The following is a 16,586-nucleotide window of genomic DNA, read 5'->3' as shown; positions in this document are numbered from 1 at the left end:
CTTGCTCAGCGGGAGCCTGCTTCTCCCTCTCCCTCTGCCTGCCTGCTGCTCCCCCAGCTTGTGCTCTGTGTGTGTGTGTGTGTGTGTGTGTGTGTCAAATAAATAAATAAATAATCTTTTAAAAAAAGAGTTGCATGCTTTAAAAAAAAATAAATAAATAAATAAAATTATTTTAAAAAAAATGATCTCTCCCTCTCCTCTCCACATCCACCCCTCTCAAAAAAAAAAAGTTGCTGGAGATGAGGATACCAAAATATTGTGTGGGATGCCTGAGGTCTAAATGAGTTAATATTTGTAAAGCACTTCGAGGAGTGCCTGGTACATAGGAAGTACTATATTATTGCTACTGCTATTACTGTTGTTGTCACTGTTAGGATCTTCAATAGCTCCCAATCCAGTGGTACAGATAAGCACATAAGCTGATCACAAGCCAAGTGATGAATGAATAATACAGCTGTGAACAAAAGTCCAAGGGCGTTCCCGAGGTGGAAGGGGAAAGTATCTGCCAGGGAATAGGGACCCAGAGATCACATGACTGAGGAAGGTCACTAGAACTGGAGCAACACCACCTAACTTCTACAGAAACATTTGTCAGCAAATCTTTTACTACTGAAGGTTCTGTTTCTCCAAATCTCTAATACTTGGAAGTTTCCTCGCTCTTCCAAGCATTCTGTTGCCATGGGTACAGGCATGGGGCCTTAACCACTGGACAACACGAGACTCTCACCAAGTTGACATGAGAGTATGCAGGAGGGAGAAAGGTGAGTGAAGCTTATGACGGTGTGGCCCTGTACTCAAAGGAGGTTCCAACCCCACCTGGACATCCAACTAGGATAATGGCAACTCCATGAGGGAAAAGCACATTCCCATCCCCCAGGCTCCAGTCCCTCCTTAGCAGAGGAGAGACAGCTGGGCACAGACTTGGTGATGTGTGCCCTGAGCAAGAAGGAAGGGCTAGGCAGCAGCGGCCGTCGTCCAGCTTGGCAGGCACTGCCCAGTAAGGCCCACCTCTTTCCTCCAAACCCATGCCAGGTGTCTAGCACACTAACCCAGTGTTTTCCTAAGCCAAACGACATGGAAGGCTGCTTAAAAGTCTACATTCTTTACCACAGGCCATTAACTTTATACGTAGGCAAAACATATTTATGTTCCTCCCGTTCTTCAATAAACAGAGTAAAGAAACTTTCTGTGGGTAGTTCACTCTGGACTAGTGAAATGAGGGCAGCTATTCTGATGGGAATAACTAATGAGACACATACAGAAGAAAAAGTTAAACATTAAACAGGGGAACACTGTGGTGGAATTAAATAGATGCAACTTTTTTTGGAGGGCATTTTGGCAACAGCTATCAAAACTGACCCAGCAATTCCACTTTGCCAGATTTATCCTATGTGTATACTCCTTGACATGTGTTCAAGGATGAACAATGACGCATTATTTGGAAAAAAATATTTTTAACTGGAATTAAGCTAAATGTGCATCTATAAGATGCTACCTGTAAGTCTGTCTAACACCTAAAGCTTCTGGTAAACATGAAAAAGCAAGGTTCAAAACAATATGTCTATCACAATCCTACTTATATAAAAACATCTGTGTATCGTATATCTAAATATCTATATATTTACAATATTGATATATTTATGTATGTATTAGAAATGCCTGGAAAGATACAGACGTGACAAATTGGCAGCTCAGGGACAAATTTGGTCCACAGGGAGATTTGTTTATTGCTTTCTTTGTTGTAAATTTAAATCTGGAATGCCTTTAGGAAGGGCTCCATACAGCCCTCTACCCCTTCAATTCCCTGAGTTGTTCCTTGCCTGGCCCCTAAATGCAAGTGAGGAGACAAGTGGGCATGTGTGGGGTAGCTGGAAGGGTACTTTGAGTTCTTACTTTCCACTTCCATCTAATCAGCAGACAGGACTTAAGGGAGGGTGGGGTAGGGACTGACGTCTTTCATTCTCAAGAGAAGAACTGGAGGAAAACGCGATCCTGAAAGAAGAGGCACTGATTTGCAAGCTATTGCTATAGTCCTGATAAGGAGCCAGGAGCATCTGAACAAGCCAGTAAATGCAAGGATGAATTGTGAAACCCAGATCTGAAAAATCTTTTTTAAATCCCTTATCAGCCACTGCAGTTAAAAGAATGCACAAGCTTTTCTTTCTTCCTCCTTCCTTCCCCATCATGAAAAATTGCAGCCTATGGCTTATCACATGGGCCACTGGGCAGGGCTCTGTTGTGCTCTGTGGGAATCTAGCTCCACTCAGAGCACGCCTGGAGAGTCTCATTTTTCCATGCCTGCAAGTTAATTTCTTTCTCTTCACTGTGTTGATACTAGCTGTATAGAAAGCAGGAGGCTTCACCACTAAAGGTAGAGCAGAAATCAAACTCTGATGTCCCTGGACAGAGTCGACCAGATAGTACTGTGCTGGCCCTTGTTGACTACCTTGTAGGATCAACGGTTTCCACATTTCACTTTGAGATAATATTAGAAACCCCACAGCCTGAAAGTCAGAGTAAAGCTTTACCTTAAAATAAGAACAAGGAAAACTTCCAAATGAAACATTCCCTTGTTTTTGGCAGTAGCTAAAAGACAGCCTGGTGTGAGAGTCCTGGATGCCATACCATGCTCTTTCATCTACGGGAAATTCTTCAGTTGAATGAAATTATTTATTTGAAAATGTTTCGTTGAATTTAGGCCGGTATTTCAGAGACCTTCTCTTCTGTTGTCTCCACAGAGGGGAATGCAGCATGGTACTAAGTTGGAGAGATTGGGGCATGAAAAAATTCAGATCCATGACTTACTCATCCCTTTGGCTGGATCCTTTCTCAAAAACAGAGAGAGGGAGAGAAAGGGGGATGGGGAGAGGGATGGAACACAGAAGTTTTATAATTGTAGAAAGGGTTACTGCCCATTGGTAACCTACTCTATCCCCATTCCCACCATGTCTGTCCTAAAACATTATGCCTTCAATGCAAATCCACTGAGTTCATACAAGTAACTCAAATGTCCATTGACTGATTGATGGATAAATAAAATGTGGTATATGATACAATGGAATATTATGTGGCAATAAAACGGATTGAAGTACAGATACTTGATACAACATGGATGAAGCTTGGAAATATTGTGTTAAGTGAACAATGCCAAACACAAAAGACCACATGTTGTATGATTCCACTTCCACATAACGTCCAAAATAGGCAAATCTATAGAGACAGAAAGTTAGATTAATGATTGCCTATGGCTAGGCAGAAGAGGGGAAGTAGGAATGATAGCCAACAGGTATAGAGTCTTTTTGGGAGGTGGTGAATATATTCTAAAATTGATAGTGGTGACAATTACACAATTCTGCGAATAAGCAAAAAACCACTGAATTGTATATTTTAAATAGGCAAATGAGTTGTTTTTAAAAAAGAAAAAGAAAAGATGTATACCAAGAAAATATTCATTTAAAAATGTGAAGTAGCTAATTTGATTGATAGATAGATATAAAATACTTTGGAATAAGGAATATTACCATAGATTAAGAAGAATTTTACAATAATGAAAAAGGGATCAATTCATGAAAAAAAATCTAAGTGTGTGTGTGTATATATGGTAATAGAGCTTCAAAATAACTGAAGCAAAAACTAGTGGAACTTAGAGAAATAGATAAATCCACAATTATAACTTGGAATTTTCATTTTCCTCTCTCATTAATTTATAGAGGAAACAGACAGAAAATGAGACTATAGAACACTTGAACAACACTATCAATCAATTTGAACTAAGTGCCATTTAAAGAAAACTCCATCCAACCAAAGTAGAACACATAGTTTTTTCAACTGAACATGAAATAGTCACCAAGATAGATCATATTCTAGATCATAAAACAGGTCTCAATAAATTTAAAAGGATTGAATTCATATGACATATAGTTCTCTAACCACAATGGAAATAAATTATAAATCAGTAACAGAAAAATATATGGAAATCCTTAGATATTTGGAAATTAAACCCTAGACTTCTAAATAATCCATGGGTCAAACAATAAATCACAAGAGAAATTTTTAAATATTTGGACTGAATGGAAATAAAAACACAACATATCAAAATGTGTGGGATACAGCTAAAGCTGTGCTAAGAAGGAAATTTATAGCAATGAATGATTATATTCAACAAGGAGAAATGTCTCAAATCAAAAATCTCATCTTCTGTCTTAAAAAATTATAAAAAGAAGAGCAAAGTAAACCAAAGTAAATAGAAAAAAGGAAATAATAAAAAGCAAACAATGACATAGAAAACAGAAAAATAATAGAGAAAATCAATGAAAATAAAAGCTGACTCTTTGAAAAGATCAACAAAATAAAACTCTAGCCAGACTAATCAAGGAAAAGAAAAAGAAGACAAAACTTACCAATATCAGGAATAAGAGGACCGAATACAGATCCTCAGACATTAGAAGGATGAAAAGGAAACATTATAGACAACTTTATGCTGATAAGTCCAACAACTTCATGCTGATAAATCCAACAACTTCAATGAAACAGACAAATTCCATGAAAAATATAAACTACCAGAGATCATTCTGGGAGAAAGAGATCAACTGAATATCCTTATATCTACCAAATAAATTGGACTCACGGTTAAAAACCTTCCCACAAAGAAAACTCCAAGCCTAGGTGACTTCACTGGTGAATGCTACCAAATATTTGAGGAAGAATAATCCCAATTTTACACGAAGTATTCTAGAAATAAAAGAGCCAGGGACATTCCCAATTCATTTTATGAGGCCAGCATTATTCTGTTGCCAAAACCAGATGAAGGCATTACAAGAAAACTAAATACCAATATCCTTACGAACATAGATGCAGAAATCCCTAACAAATCTTTGGCAAATTGAATCTAACAGTATATAAAATGAATAACACATCATGACTAACTGGGGTTTATCCCAAGAATGTAAACTTGTTTTAATATTCAAAAAACAATCAGCAGAATTCACCATAACAGACTAAAAAAGAAAAACCATCTCAATAGATGCAGAAAGCATTTGACAAAACTCAAACCCCATTCTTGATAAAAATTCTTAGCAAACTAGGAATGGAAGGGAACTTCCTCAACCCCCAAAGAGAAAGACCTATCTTTAACATAATTTTTAATGCCTTTCCTACTAATATAGGGAACAAGGATGTCTACTCTTCACATTTCTGTTTAGCATTGTACTGGAGGCCCTAGCCAGTGAAATAATGCAAGAAAAAGGAAATAAAATCACACATATTGAAAAGGAGTAAGTAAAACTGCCTCGATTTATATACAACATGATTGTATATATTGAGAATACTAAAGAAACTATTAAAAAGCTACCAGAACCAAAAAGTGAGTTTATTAAGAGTGTAGAATACAAGGTTGTAAGTATATTTCCTAGCAATGAACAATCAGAAACAGAATTTTTAAACAATACCATTTACAGTAACATCCTAAAATCATGAAGTACTTGGGGAGAAATTAACTAAAATATTATGAGATCTATATACTGAAATCCTTACTGAGAAAAATTAAGGAAGATCTAAATAAGTAAAGAGTTATATGATGTTCATGGATTAGAAGACTCAATATTGTTAAAGTATCAATTGTCCCTCAATTGATCTATAGATCAGACGCAATCACAATAAAAATCTAATCAGATCTAATCAGATTTTTTTTATAAAAAATAAGCTGATTCTAACACTTATGTGGAGCACTCACTTTGGCAACACACATACTAAAGTTTATGTGGCAATGCAAACAACCTAGGATAGCTGAAACAATTTTGATTTTGTATTTTTTTAAAGCTTTTATTTATTTATTTGACAGAGAGAGAGACAGCGAGAGAGGGAACACAAGCAGGGGAGTGGGAGAGGGAGAAACAGGCTTCCCGCTGAGCAGGGAAGCTCCATCCCAGGACCTGGGATCATGACCTGAGCTGAAGGCAGACGCTTAATGGCTGAGCCACCCAGGCGCCCCGAAACAATTTTTTTCTTTTCTTTTTTTTTGGGGGGTACAGTATACTTTATTGATGGTACATGACAAGGTAGGGCTCCCCAAGCCCCTCCCCTTCTTCAGGGGGTCTGGGATGGAAACAGTGGAGGTCGGGAGATTCTCAGTGTTTTGCGGATAAGTTGGGGCAGGGACTCCCCAGCAGCTGAGGGCCTCTCTCTTCCTCTTGCTCTCGCTGGGGCTGGTAGTCCAGGGGGCTCTTACTCCTTGGAGGCCATGTGGACCATAAGGTCCACCACCCGGTTGCTGTAGCCGAACTCATTGTCATACCAGGAAATGAGCTTGACAAAGTGGTCGTTGAGAGCAATGCCAGCCCCGGCATCGAAGGTGGAGGAGTGGGTGTCACTGTTGAAGTCGCAGGAGACGACCTGGTCCTCAGTGTACCCCAGGATGCCCTTGAGGGGGCCCTCTGACGCCTGCTTCACCACCTTCTTGATGTCGTCATATTTGGCAGCTTTCTCCAGGCGGCAGGTCAGATCCACCACAGACACATTGGGGGTGGGGACACGGAAGGCCATGCCAGTGAACTTCCCGTTCAGCTCAGGGATGACCTTGCCCACAGCCTTGGCAGCACCAGTGGAAGCAGGGATGATGTTCTGGGCAGCCCCTCGGCCGTCGCACCACAGCTTCCCAGAGGGACCGTCCACGGTCTTCTGGGTGGCAGTGATGGCATGGACGGTGGTCATGAGTCCCTCCACGATGCCGAAGTTGTCATGGATGACCTTGGCCAGAGGAGCCAAGCAGTTGGTGGTGCAGGAGGCATTGCTGACAATCTTGAGGGAGTTGTCATACTTCTCGTGGTTCACACCCATCACGAACATGGGGGCGTCGGCAGAGGGAGCAGAGATGATGACCCTCTTGGCCCCGCCCTTCAAGTGGGCCCCAGCCTTCTCCATGGTGGTGAAGACCCCAGTGGACTCCACAACATACTCAGCACCAGCATCACCCCACTTGATGTTGGCGGGATCTCGCTCCTGGAAGATGGAGATGGACTTTCCATTGATGACAAGCTTCCCGTTCTCAGCCTTGACTGTACCGTGGAATTTGCCATGGGTGGAATCATACTGGAACATGTAGACCATGTAGTTGAGGTCAATGAAGTGATCATTGATGGCGACAATATCCACTTTGCCAGAGTTAAAAGCAGCCCTGGTGACCAGGCGCCCAATACGGCCAAATCCGTTCACTCCGACCTTCACCATCGTGTCTCAGGGACGCGGCTGGCACTGCACCAGAATTCGCGGCTGTCTGTCGAACGGGGAGGAGCAGAGAGCCCCGAAACAATTTTTAAAAAAGTACAAAGTTAGAGCACTTACACTATCTTATTTCAAGACTTACTCTAAAGCTATATTCATCAAGACAAGGTGATACAGGTGTAAAAATAGACATGTACAGTAATGTAACAGAATACAGAGTTTAGAAATAGACCCACATATATATGATCATTTGATTTGCAACAAAGTTCCCAGGCAATTCAGTAATGAAAGGATAATCTTTTCAGAAAATAGTACTGGAATAAAACAGAGGTCTATTGAATATCCACATGCAAAACACAAACACACACACACACATGAGAAAAAAAATCTGGGTCTTCACATCATAAATTTAATGCAAAATGAATCACAGACCATAACAAAAACATATTCAAAATGGACCACAGATCTAAATATTATAAGAACTATGATAATCCTAGAAGAAAACATAAGAAAAAACTCTTAGTGGGCTTTGGTCAAGCAAAATATTCTTAACTAATATAAAAATGGACATAAAATATGACATAAAAATATAAAATATGACAAAAAATGATAAATTAGACTTTACCAAAATTGTAAACTTCTTGGGGTACCTGGGTGGTGCAGTTGGTTAAGCATCTGACTCCTGGTTTCAGCTCAGGTCATGATCTCAGGGTTGTGAGATGGAGCCCTGTGTCAGGTACCCCACTCAGTGGTGAGTCTGCTTGAGATTCTCTCTCCCTCTCCCTCCCCCTCTCCCCCTCCCACTCATGCTCTTTCTCTCCCCCCCCAAATAAATAAATCGTCTTAAAAAATTAAAACTTCTCAAAAGACACTATGATGAAAACAAAAAGCCACAAAGTATTTACAATACCTATAACTTAGAAAGGATTTGTATCCAACATACCTAAAGATTCCCACAATTCGATAAGAAAACAACCCAGTTTAAAAAAAAGCAAAATATTTCAACAGACACTTCACCAAAGAAGGTATATGAATAGCAAATAAGCACAATGATGCCTAACATCATTCATCACCAGGGAAATGCAAACTGAAATCACAATGAAATACTACGTCAGGCCCAGCAAAGTGACTAAAATTTAAAAGACTGAAAATACCAAGTATTGACAAGGATATGGAACTACTGAAACTCTCATACATTGCTGGTGAGAATGCAAAATTATGCAACCCCTTTGGAAAACAGGCTGTTTCGTGTAATGTTAAGCATATACTTAATACATGATTCAATTACTCAGCTACTGGGTACCTACCCAAGAGAAATGGAAATGTTCACACACAGTCTTGTTGAATGTTCAGAGCAGTTTTATTTGTAACAGTCAAATCCAGAAATGCCCTTCAACTTGTAAAGAGATAAATTATGGAATACCCATTCAACAGAATAATACTCAGCAATAAAAAGGAATGAAATATTATATATGCAACAGTGTAGATGTTTCTTAAAACAATTATGCTAAGTGAAAGAAGCCAAATACAAAAGACTACAACCCATATGATTCCATTTATATAAAATTCCAAAAACGGTGAAACAATAGCATCTACAGATAGAAAGCAAATCAGCGGTGGCCAGATACCAGGGGGTCAGGGGAGGGAATTAATTGCAGAGGTGGCCCAGAAAACTTTTTGGGATGTTGGAAATGTTCTGTCTTTGTTGTGATGGTGATGAAATGGCTGGATACAATATACACTTAAACTTACTGAATATTATTGTATGTAAAGTATACTTCAATAAAGTTGACTTTTAAAGTGATATAAAAATTATATTTAAGTTTAGAAAATGTCTGGAAAAATGTACATTAAATTCTTAAGAATAAATTCTTAAGAATAGATGAGACCACAAAAGACTTTCACTTTCTATTTCACTTAGTTACATATTTCTATAATGTTTTATTTTGTAATGAAGAGACTTCTATATTAGTCAGGATTTTTGTGATTGCCAGTAATAGAAACCCAACTCAATCTAATTTAAGAAAAGAAGGAATTTATCGGTTTATGTGCCTGTATAGTCTGGGGTAGATTCAGACAGAGCTGAATCCAGGTACTCCAATCAATTTATTGAGAATGAGGCTTTCCCCAACTATTGGCCCTTTTTTCCTCTGTGTTGGCTTCATTTTCAGACTGCCTCTCCCCCAGTGATGAGGACAAAGTAGACTACTAGCTTAGCAAATCCAGAGGAAAAGACACACCAGGAAAAGTCCTGGGCCAACTCTTAATGACCCAGCATGGGACACACGTCCTTGCCTGAGAACTGGGACTATGACAGCCAAGCCTGGGTCACGGGACCACGCATGGAGTTGAACAAGGGTAGGGTGGTCTCAGCTCAGCCCCACACTGAAGATTAGTTCTCAAAAGGAGAAAAAAGAAGAAAGAAAAAAAAAAAAGAGGATCTGATATCTGAATAAAGTCAGCTTCACAGGCAAAAGCAGAGGATCACTACTACAATGTACTGCTTTTAGAATTGGGGGGGTATTTTGTTTTTGTTTTTTTTTTTAATCTTTAGAGTAACTGAGCCCAAGGCAATATTCTTCGGTGCTCTCCTAACACAGCACAGTGTACAGGAGGAGAAGGCATTCCTTGGCCCGCTGGTATGAACTGAATGAGCCTACCTAAAATTCGTATGTTGAAACCTTAACCCCCAATGTGATGATATTAGAAGGTGGGGCCTTTGGGAGGTAATTAGGTTTAGATGATGTCATGAAGTGGAGCCATCCACCATGATGGGATTTGTTTCCTCATAAGAGGAAGAGATTTGAGGTGCCTGGGTGGCGCAGTTAAGCATCTGACTCTTGGTTTCTGCTCAGGTGGTGATCTCAGAGTGGTGAAATGGAACCCCACGTCATGCTCCAGGCTCAGTGCAGAGTCTGCTTGAGATTCTCTCTCTCTCTGCCTCTGCCCCTCCCACTCATGCTCTCTCTAAGAAATAAATCTTTAAAAAAAGAAGGGGCGCCTGGGTGGCACAGTTGGTTAAGCGACTGCCTTCGGCTCAGGTCATGATCCTGGAGTTCCAGGATCGAGTCCCGCATCGGGCTCCCTGCTCAGCAGGGAGTCTGCTTCTCCCTCTGACCCTCCCCCTCTCATGTGCTCTCTCTCTTTCATTCTCTCAAATAAATAAATAAAATCTTTAAAAAAAAAAAAAGAAGAAGAAGAAGAGGAAGAGACTGGAGCTCTCTACCATGTAAGGTACAGTGAGAAGCGACCATCTATAAGCCAAGAAGTGGGTCCTCACCAGACACTGAGTCTCCCCACCTTGATCTTGGACTTCCCAGCCTCCAGAACCAGGAGAAGTAAGTGTCTGCTGTTTAAGCCTCTGGTATTTGTTACAGGAGCCTAAGCTAAGATACCGACATAGCAGCATTCTCGGAGATGGACCGGAGAGAAACTAAGGAAGATGCCATCCAAGGGGAATACTTTTTTTCCCCAAAACAGAGAGTCATTTGTAGAAAGGGGTACTTGAAGCAAATGACATAGGAAGTTGACTAGGAATGAGCAAAGGATTTCTGAGTCAACCTGAGGGTGGGGCATGGGGATGGCTGGGGCACGGGGATGGCTGAAACCCTTGTGGGTTGGCTTCTATGCACCACCAGGATTCAAGCCCCAGGATAAAGAAACTGCACTTCTGAAGTGTCAGGCCACATTTGCTTGATGGTAAATAATTTTAAACACTTTCATATTAATACAAATTCAAATGCATTATGAAGTAGAATGCAAAAAAGTTGCACGAATTCTTAAAATAAAAATTTTTTGCTTCTAATAACCCCTTCGGGCTGCCTCCCATTCTCCCCATCACGTGAATTCAATCATTTCTGCTGTTAGGAATGCTTCAGTGGAACATTTGAAGTACTTCTTTAAGGAATAAGGGCTGGGTAAGGGATGTTCTTGGGGGGTTTTTTACAGTGTCCACTTTCCAGAAGAAGAAACCAGGCAAGGATTCAGAATTCAAAAATTTGGGATTTTGAGGCTAGCATCTGGAGGGGTTGGCGGAACTGATGGGAGTATAGCATTAGGGACTGAGGGTCGGGACTGTTCATGCAAGCCCCAAGAGCAGCTGCATTCTTGGGTAACATCTCATGTGGAAAGTATGGGATCCTGCCCTGGCTCAGGGTCTGGATTAGTGTCTCTTGGTAGGAGTAGGAATCTAGTGTTCTTGGAGAAGCAGATTCATTTCTGGGGTCAGGGGAAGTTCATCTCCAAACAGTGAGCTCTAGTGAGCCAGCTTTCAGCTTCAGAATTGGTGGAGGAGAGAGATGGAGCCCAGAGGTTTTGAATTCACAGGTTTAATGAAATATGGGAGAGCAACAGAGGGTCATAAAAATAAAGACATTTTTACACCAGAAAAGTAAGAAACAACAAAATAGAAATGACATTCCTTCCCTAGAAAAGGACCCTTAGCTGGCACCTGGTCTTTTTTTTTCCCCCCTTCCCCATCATCACAAGGCAGACAAAAACTTTATCACAGATCACATCATTCTGAGAAACTGGGAACCAGTGAAGCAACAAGATGGGTCCTTCCTTTCATGCATTCTGGGATGAAATGAAAATTACCCCCAGGAGGACTTTATTAAAAGACAGAGGGATTAGTTAACACTACTGCAGTAATCATATTGCAATATATATCAGACTTACATGTTGTACACCTTAAACTTATACAATCTTATATGTCAATTATATCTCAATTAAAAAAAAAAGACAGGGAAAGACCAACTCATGGCAATCAGCTGGACATCTACAACTTAACCAAGGACACCACTGTTCCGCTTTCTCCTGGGTGGGGGCCCTTTGGAAATTTAATCAATTAGTCTTGACTAGCATGGTGGATTTTAAAGGACAGGAAACAAGAAGGGGTGGAGTCAAATGGAAGAATTAAATTGGAAATATAGATTCTTGGTCTGAGGTGAATGAAGAAATTAAGTAATTACAAATCCAAAGGCAAAAGAAAAAAAGAAAAGAAAAAGAAAAAGAAACACAATCAGCCTGCACCTGGAGCATTAGGTTCTGGAAATCCAATTTGCACATAAACAGTGAAGGGGCCTTCACAAAGGGGGGCAGGAGCTGAGGACCTGCTAGTGAGCAGAGGACCGTTGCCCTGGAGACAGTCTTAGCTTAGAAATGGCAAGTAGAAAAATAACAGGGGCTTAAGGAAGAAAGGAAAAAAAAAAAAAAAGACACTACTTAGGATGGTTGAAATCTTAGAAACCAGACTAGACTACATGAAAGAAATGTACTTAAAAGGACAAATATAGATTTAACTGCTTTAATACAGGAAAATAGGAAGAAGGAAGGTATTTTAGTTGTTTCTAGGTTAGGATAGGTGATCAGACACACAAGAGATTTAATAGAGGGGATGAGAGAAATTTGTTAGAAACAGAAACTGGGATACACTTGCCTGTCTCCTAGTCTTTGTCCCAGAGGGTACTATCAAAATGTGCACTTGGAGAGCCATTAATAGAAAAATAATAGTAAAAATAAATTCAGGGAGCCTCCTTATTGTTGCCCATGATATTGACTTGAAATGGGAGATTTAAGACAGGGAAGTCCAGTTATTAGCATGAAATTGACTAGTTTTAAGGCAAGGCAATGATTGAGGGGAAGTAGTTTGGGCAAATATAGCCATGAGGTATTGGGGTTAGGACTTGCTAAAAGTTGGTCTAGACACTGCCTGCAAGGTGGCTAAGGGTTTTGGTATTGAATTTGGAACCCTGAGAGGCTAGACTAGAGAAGGGATCCTATCTGGATGACCTGGAGCAGGAAGAGCCACCAAGACAGGTCAAAGGACTTGGAGTAAGACAACTGGGAGAACCAAGTCCGGGGATGAGCACAAAGGACAGGTGTGGAGCTAAAAACAGTAGCCAATAACAAAGGAAAGATGAACAGGGACAGGTGGATATCATATCAAGTAGGTCTCCAAGTGTCCATCAACTGATGAATGGATAAAGAAGATGTGATACACACATACATACACACACAGGAATATTACTTAGCCATCAAAAAAATGAAATCTTGCCAATTGCAACTACATGGATGGATTCAGAATGTATTGTGCTAAGTAAAATAAGTCAGAGAAAGACAAATACCACATGCTCTCACTCATGTGGAATTTAAGACAGAAAGCAGAAGGACATTTGGGAAGGGGGAAAATAAAAAAAGGAGAGACTCTTAACAGAGAACAAACTGAGGGTTGATGGAAGAGAGGGATGGGGGATGGGCTAGATGGGTGATGGCATTAAAGAGGGCACTTGTTGTGATGAGCACTGGGTGCTGTATGTAAGTGATGAATCACTGAATTCTACTCCAGAAACCAATACTGCACTGTATGTTAACTAAGAAAATTTAAATAGATGATAGATAGATAGATAGATAGATAGATAGATAAAAAGGAGGATTCTGGGCAATTGCAAGAAGGGACTAAAGCAGTAGTTTTCAGAGTGTAGTCCCCTGACCAGCAGTATCAGCATCAGTTGGGATTTGGTAAAATGCAAATGCTTGGTATCTCTAAATCAGCAACTCTGGGGATGGGGCCCAGCAATCTGTGTTTCAACAGACCCTCAAAGTGATAGCAATGCACACTGAAGTTTCAGAACATCCCTACTAAAGCATCCCTGACTCGCCTTTTAATGGCTGCTGAGATCAGCTTGCTAGGAGGCAGGGCTCCTTTAAACCTCAGGGCCAGCCTCAGCAGGAGGATAAATAGTTAAGACTCACTGAAGGGGAACCACACAAAGCCATATCGGGGTCTGACATTAGTGTTAGACTGATGGTGGGAGAGATCTGAAGCAAAATGACCCAACTTGTAGAAGAGAGGTAGACAGAATTAGTTTAAGTAATAGAACTTTGGGAAGAATCCAAATTCACTGATAATCTCTATCAGAGAACTAACTCTAGAAAACTACAGGTTTGTAACAGAAGAATTAGTGAACCCAATAACAGAAAACAAACAAAGGTGACCCGTGGTCTTCATGTTGAGCAGGTCTATAGATCAGAAGGTCCCCTGGAAATGGAAAAGGAAATTTTTCAGCTTGGAGAGATCAGGTAGTAAAGCAACAAGAAGCTTTAGGCATCAGGAACCAAAAACATGCAGACATAACTGGATGGGGTCAGGGCACTAATGGAGAAGACTGTAAATGACTGTAATTTTCAGAGCTGTGAAGCCATAAATTGCACTGGGAGGGCTGCCTGCTATTAGTGTAGCACTCTCTGCTCTCAAGATGAAGCAGCTGGAGGCTGTGGAATTGGTTAAAGTGATGCCTGGAAAAATAAAAGAAAATTGAATATGTACCATAAGAGGTCTTCTGCCACCCCCCCCCCCCAAGAGATGGGGCCCAAAGCCCTGGATATAGGGGCCTGGGCCATCTTCAGAGGTGAGACTGTCTTCATGCTTCTGAAATTCAAGTATGGAATTTCAAGGCTGAAAACTCAAGGACACTAAAAAAGCAAACAGGCTGCCAATTCTTGCTACCACTAAACTTTTGGTTTAGTAGAGAGGCCGTGGAAAGGCCTCAGCCTATGGCGTTAGTGACTATATGCATGATGTGGAGAGAAAACAAAAACTTGCTCTGGAAATGGTCTTAGCTTTAGAAATGACAGAAGGCAAACAAGGCACATAACAGGGGCTTAAAGAAAAGAAATACCCTCTCCACGTTCCAACCCCATAAACTGCTGATACAGCAATAGGAAATAAAAGTTAAGGTAAATGAGGGCAGATCAGGGCACTAGGAAATCTAAGAACGAGAACTAGGCAAGTGGTGGGCCAGGGACGGAGGGCTGCCAGAGACTGCGTCCCTCTTTCAAAGCTTGCCTCAGCCCTCCCTCCTATTTCCTTTTTTATTTGGGGGGGGGGGCGATGGTGGTGGTGGTGAGTTTTTAAGTTTTATTGAAATGCAACTGATGTCAACAAACCACAAGTATTTAAAGCATATAATTTCATGAATTTTAACATACATATATACCCCCAAAATCATCACCATTATCCAGAAAATTTCCTCCTGCCCCTTTATAATACATTTCTTTCCCTTCTACCACCTCCTACCTACCAACCCCCATCCAGGCAATCACTGACCCAATTTCTGACACGAGATTGACAGAAATTTTCTAGAAATATCCTACAATTTTTATATAAACTTGTCTAGAATTTTATATAAATGGAATTGTGCAATATGTACTGTTTTGGAAGACTTTTTTCATTCAACGTAATGATTCTGAGATCCATCCATGTTGGTGTGTGTATCAATAATTTATTCCTTTTATTGCTGAATAGTATTCCATTATGTGGAATCAACTATATAGCCAACAAGTATCAATTCTAGTCATCTGTAGGTGACTAGAATTTATCTACTTATCTGTAGATGGACATTCAGGTTGTTTCCATCGTGGGGTATTCTAAATAAAGCTATTATGAAGATTCATATGCAAGGCTTTGTGTGGATATATTTTTCTTAAGTAAATGCTGATGATGTATTATTTGATTTGGGTTTGATTTGCTAAACTTACGTTAAGAATGTTTGTGACTGATCATTAAAACCCTAAAAGAAAAAAAAAATGTTTGTGACTACGTTCATGAAAGATATTGGCATCTAGTTTTCTTTTCTTATAATGTCTTTATCCAGTTCTGGTATCAAGGTAATGCGGACCTAACAAGATGAGCTGGGAAATGTTTCTTCCTCTTCTGTTTTCTGGAAAAAAATTACATAGAATTAGTATTTTTCTTAAATTTTTGGTAGAATTCATCAGTAAAGTTATCTTGGCCTGGAGAGTTAATTGGTTAGTTTATTTGTAGGAAAGGTAGATTTTTAATCTATAGTTCAATTTTTTTAAGTTTATTTTTTTTAAATGATCTCTACACCCAATGTGTACTCGTACTCACAACCCCCAGATCAAGAGTTGTTACTCCTCCAACTGAGCCAGCCAGGCGCCCCTACAAATTCAATTTGTCTTTTTTTTTTTTAGATTGATTTATTTATTTGAGAGAGAGAGAGCGAGAGAGAGCGAGAGAGAGCGCGCACAAGCAGGAGGGGCAGGGGGAGAGGGAGAGAGAGTCTTTTTTTAAGCAGGCTCCATACTGAGTGCAGAGTCCCACCTGGAGCTCGCTCTCATGACCCTGAGATCATGACCAGAGCCAAAACCAAGAGTTAGAGGCCCAACCAAATGGGCCACCCAGACACCCCAAATTCAATTTCTTTAATAGATATAGGACCATTCAGGTTACCTATTTCTTCTTGAGCAGGCTTTGTTAGTTTGTATCATCAACAAATTTATTGGCATACCTTTTTTCATAAACGTCATTATCCTTTTAATGTCTATAGGAGCTATAGTGATATCCC

General features: G+C 40.3%; 2 protein-coding genes across 2 annotated transcripts in view; one reads left to right on the top strand and one right to left on the bottom strand.

Annotated features, from left to right (window-relative positions):
- Positions 1–705: 705 nt before the first annotated feature.
- CEP41 (centrosomal protein 41) overlaps positions 706–16,586 on the top strand; it is a 90,651-nt gene continuing 74,770 nt past the window's right edge. The window contains exon 1 of the mRNA XM_027573202.2: positions 706–761. The gene's annotated coding sequence lies outside the window, so the exon portion shown is untranslated. The remainder of the gene's footprint in view (positions 762–16,586) is intronic.
- On the bottom strand, positions 6,117–7,294 carry LOC113911035 (glyceraldehyde-3-phosphate dehydrogenase-like). Its single transcript, XM_035723184.1, has one exon. The coding sequence runs from the start codon at positions 7,222–7,224 to the stop codon at positions 6,223–6,225; it is 1,002 nt and encodes a 333-aa protein (XP_035579077.1). The 5' UTR covers positions 7,225–7,294; the 3' UTR covers positions 6,117–6,222.

Source organism: Zalophus californianus, chromosome 12 (genome assembly GCF_009762305.2).
Source record: "Zalophus californianus isolate mZalCal1 chromosome 12, mZalCal1.pri.v2, whole genome shotgun sequence".
NCBI classification, from domain to species: Eukaryota; Metazoa; Chordata; class Mammalia; order Carnivora; family Otariidae; genus Zalophus; species Zalophus californianus.
Note: the sequence above shows the minus strand (reverse complement) of the source record. Positions and strands in the feature narration are given on the sequence as shown.